The following is a 1,671-nucleotide window of genomic DNA, read 5'->3' on the forward strand; positions in this document are numbered from 1 at the left end:
TAGTTTATTCTCTGTGAGGTTCCTCTTGTGTGTTTGTCTCACCCCTGTTTTGCCTATGTGAGTCTGTCGTGTCATCTGCTTTTTTGTCTCACTTCCCTGCGTGTAGGCGTATTGACTCTCGCGTTTCCTGTGTGTCCCTCTCTCTTACTCACTCCCTTGCCCTTTTTGTGGCTTAGTGAGAGAAATCTGAAACAGCTGCAGTTAAAACATATCAATCAAAAAATATACAAAGGTATTTTCTGGTTGCATTTTTATTTGCTTTAGGAAAACTTAACGCTGAAGCAATACAGTATTTGAATAGGACCCTGAATTCATTTGACTAAGATCAAAATGTCAAGGACAATTTTGTTTCAAATGATGGTACACAAAATGTATTTATTCTTCAGTTGTACAAAATAAAAGCAGAAAGCAGGACAAAAACAGAAAAACAACATCATTCCACGGCCTCAGAAAAGAAATTTGAGGATGGCTGAAGATACCAACAGCAGCAAAGCACTGGGACCAGTTGGAGCAGTGCTGTTACACAGGTCCCCTTCACAGCAAGCCATAGCACCACCACAAATTGCACTGGTTTGGCAGCCTTTTGTAACCAAGTTATAACCTGCAAGACATGAGGAGAAAACTCTCAGAAACCACTTCAAAGCATGCTGTGTAGCATCACTGTGCATGCTTGGGCTTCTCAGTTATCAAGTCTGATATGAGAAAACGACTCACCGTCTACTCTGAGAGAGAAACAACGGTTGAAGATGACGGCACAAGATTTGCTGTCTATGCAGGATTTAGGATCAGCGGCTGTACATGTGTAGCATCGTAATCCACATACTATAGAAACAAACAACACACTTTCACATGTCCTTGTAATTATTTCGGGGTTTATATTTCCATTTTATACCTCTTGATGAGAGCTGGCAGAAAATGGGAAGTGAAAAAAAATAAAACAGGAAATCCTTAAAGTCTTGCATAAAGTAAATACTAATTAAAACTTAAACAATTGTTTTTAAACGTATTAAATAATTTCTATAACAACTAAACTCTTCATATATAATTTAACAACATATATAATTTGTCTGTTTCTGTTTCCTCACAGTCTGGCCATTGAGTTTTTTAACTTTCACTTTCCTTACAGGCTTTAAGACCACCATTAACAATCGATACATTTGTTTATCTGTCAAAGCACACAGGACCAACATGAAATATTCTCTTACCTGCAGACAGAGTCACACACAGAATCAGAGCTCGATAAAGCTGCATCATGAACTCAGTTTGATAATCAGTCTTACAGGGAAAAAAGCTGTGGCTAAGCCTTTCTTTCTTAGTGAAACTTTCACGGTTTTGTTCTGACAATCTGAGAATTTGCATTTCTTCACAAAGCTTTCTAAGAAGTGACCTGAATAACAGTGGCCCCTTAAGTGACCTCACTGCCAGACTCACCATCTTTGGAAATAAAGGCGAGAACTAGGGCGTTACAGCCAATAGGACTGCTCCTGACTAAGCATCACTTATATTAAAAAAAAAAAAGTGTAAAACTTGAGTTTAAATGGTTTTATTTTCATAGTTAAAAAAAGAAATTTCATAAGAAAAGTCTGTTTACTGAAATACAGTTTTGCTTTTCTTTGTTTTTCAATAAGCAGCTGAAAGGTGCTGATGAGACAAACTTTTTTTTTTTTTTTT

At 37.0% G+C, this 1,671-nt stretch overlaps 1 protein-coding gene across 1 annotated transcript; it reads right to left on the reverse strand.

The window, feature by feature from the left end:
• Positions 1–242: 242 nt before the first annotated feature.
• On the reverse strand, positions 243–1,404 carry LOC102196473 (lymphocyte antigen 6G-like). Its single transcript, XM_005741805.1, has 3 exons — positions 1,206–1,404; positions 715–822; positions 243–601 (listed from the first exon to the last, which is right to left on the reverse strand). The coding sequence occupies exons 1-3, from the start codon at positions 1,357–1,359 to the stop codon at positions 447–449; spliced, it is 417 nt and encodes a 138-aa protein (XP_005741862.1). The 5' UTR covers positions 1,360–1,404; the 3' UTR covers positions 243–446.
• Positions 1,405–1,671: the final 267 nt, after the last annotated feature.

The sequence above is a fragment of the Pundamilia nyererei genome, unplaced genomic scaffold (genome assembly GCF_000239375.1).
Source record: "Pundamilia nyererei isolate P.nyererei 1_Seehausen unplaced genomic scaffold, PunNye1.0 scaffold00113, whole genome shotgun sequence".
Lineage (NCBI taxonomy): Eukaryota > Metazoa > Chordata > Actinopteri > Cichliformes > Cichlidae > Pundamilia > Pundamilia nyererei.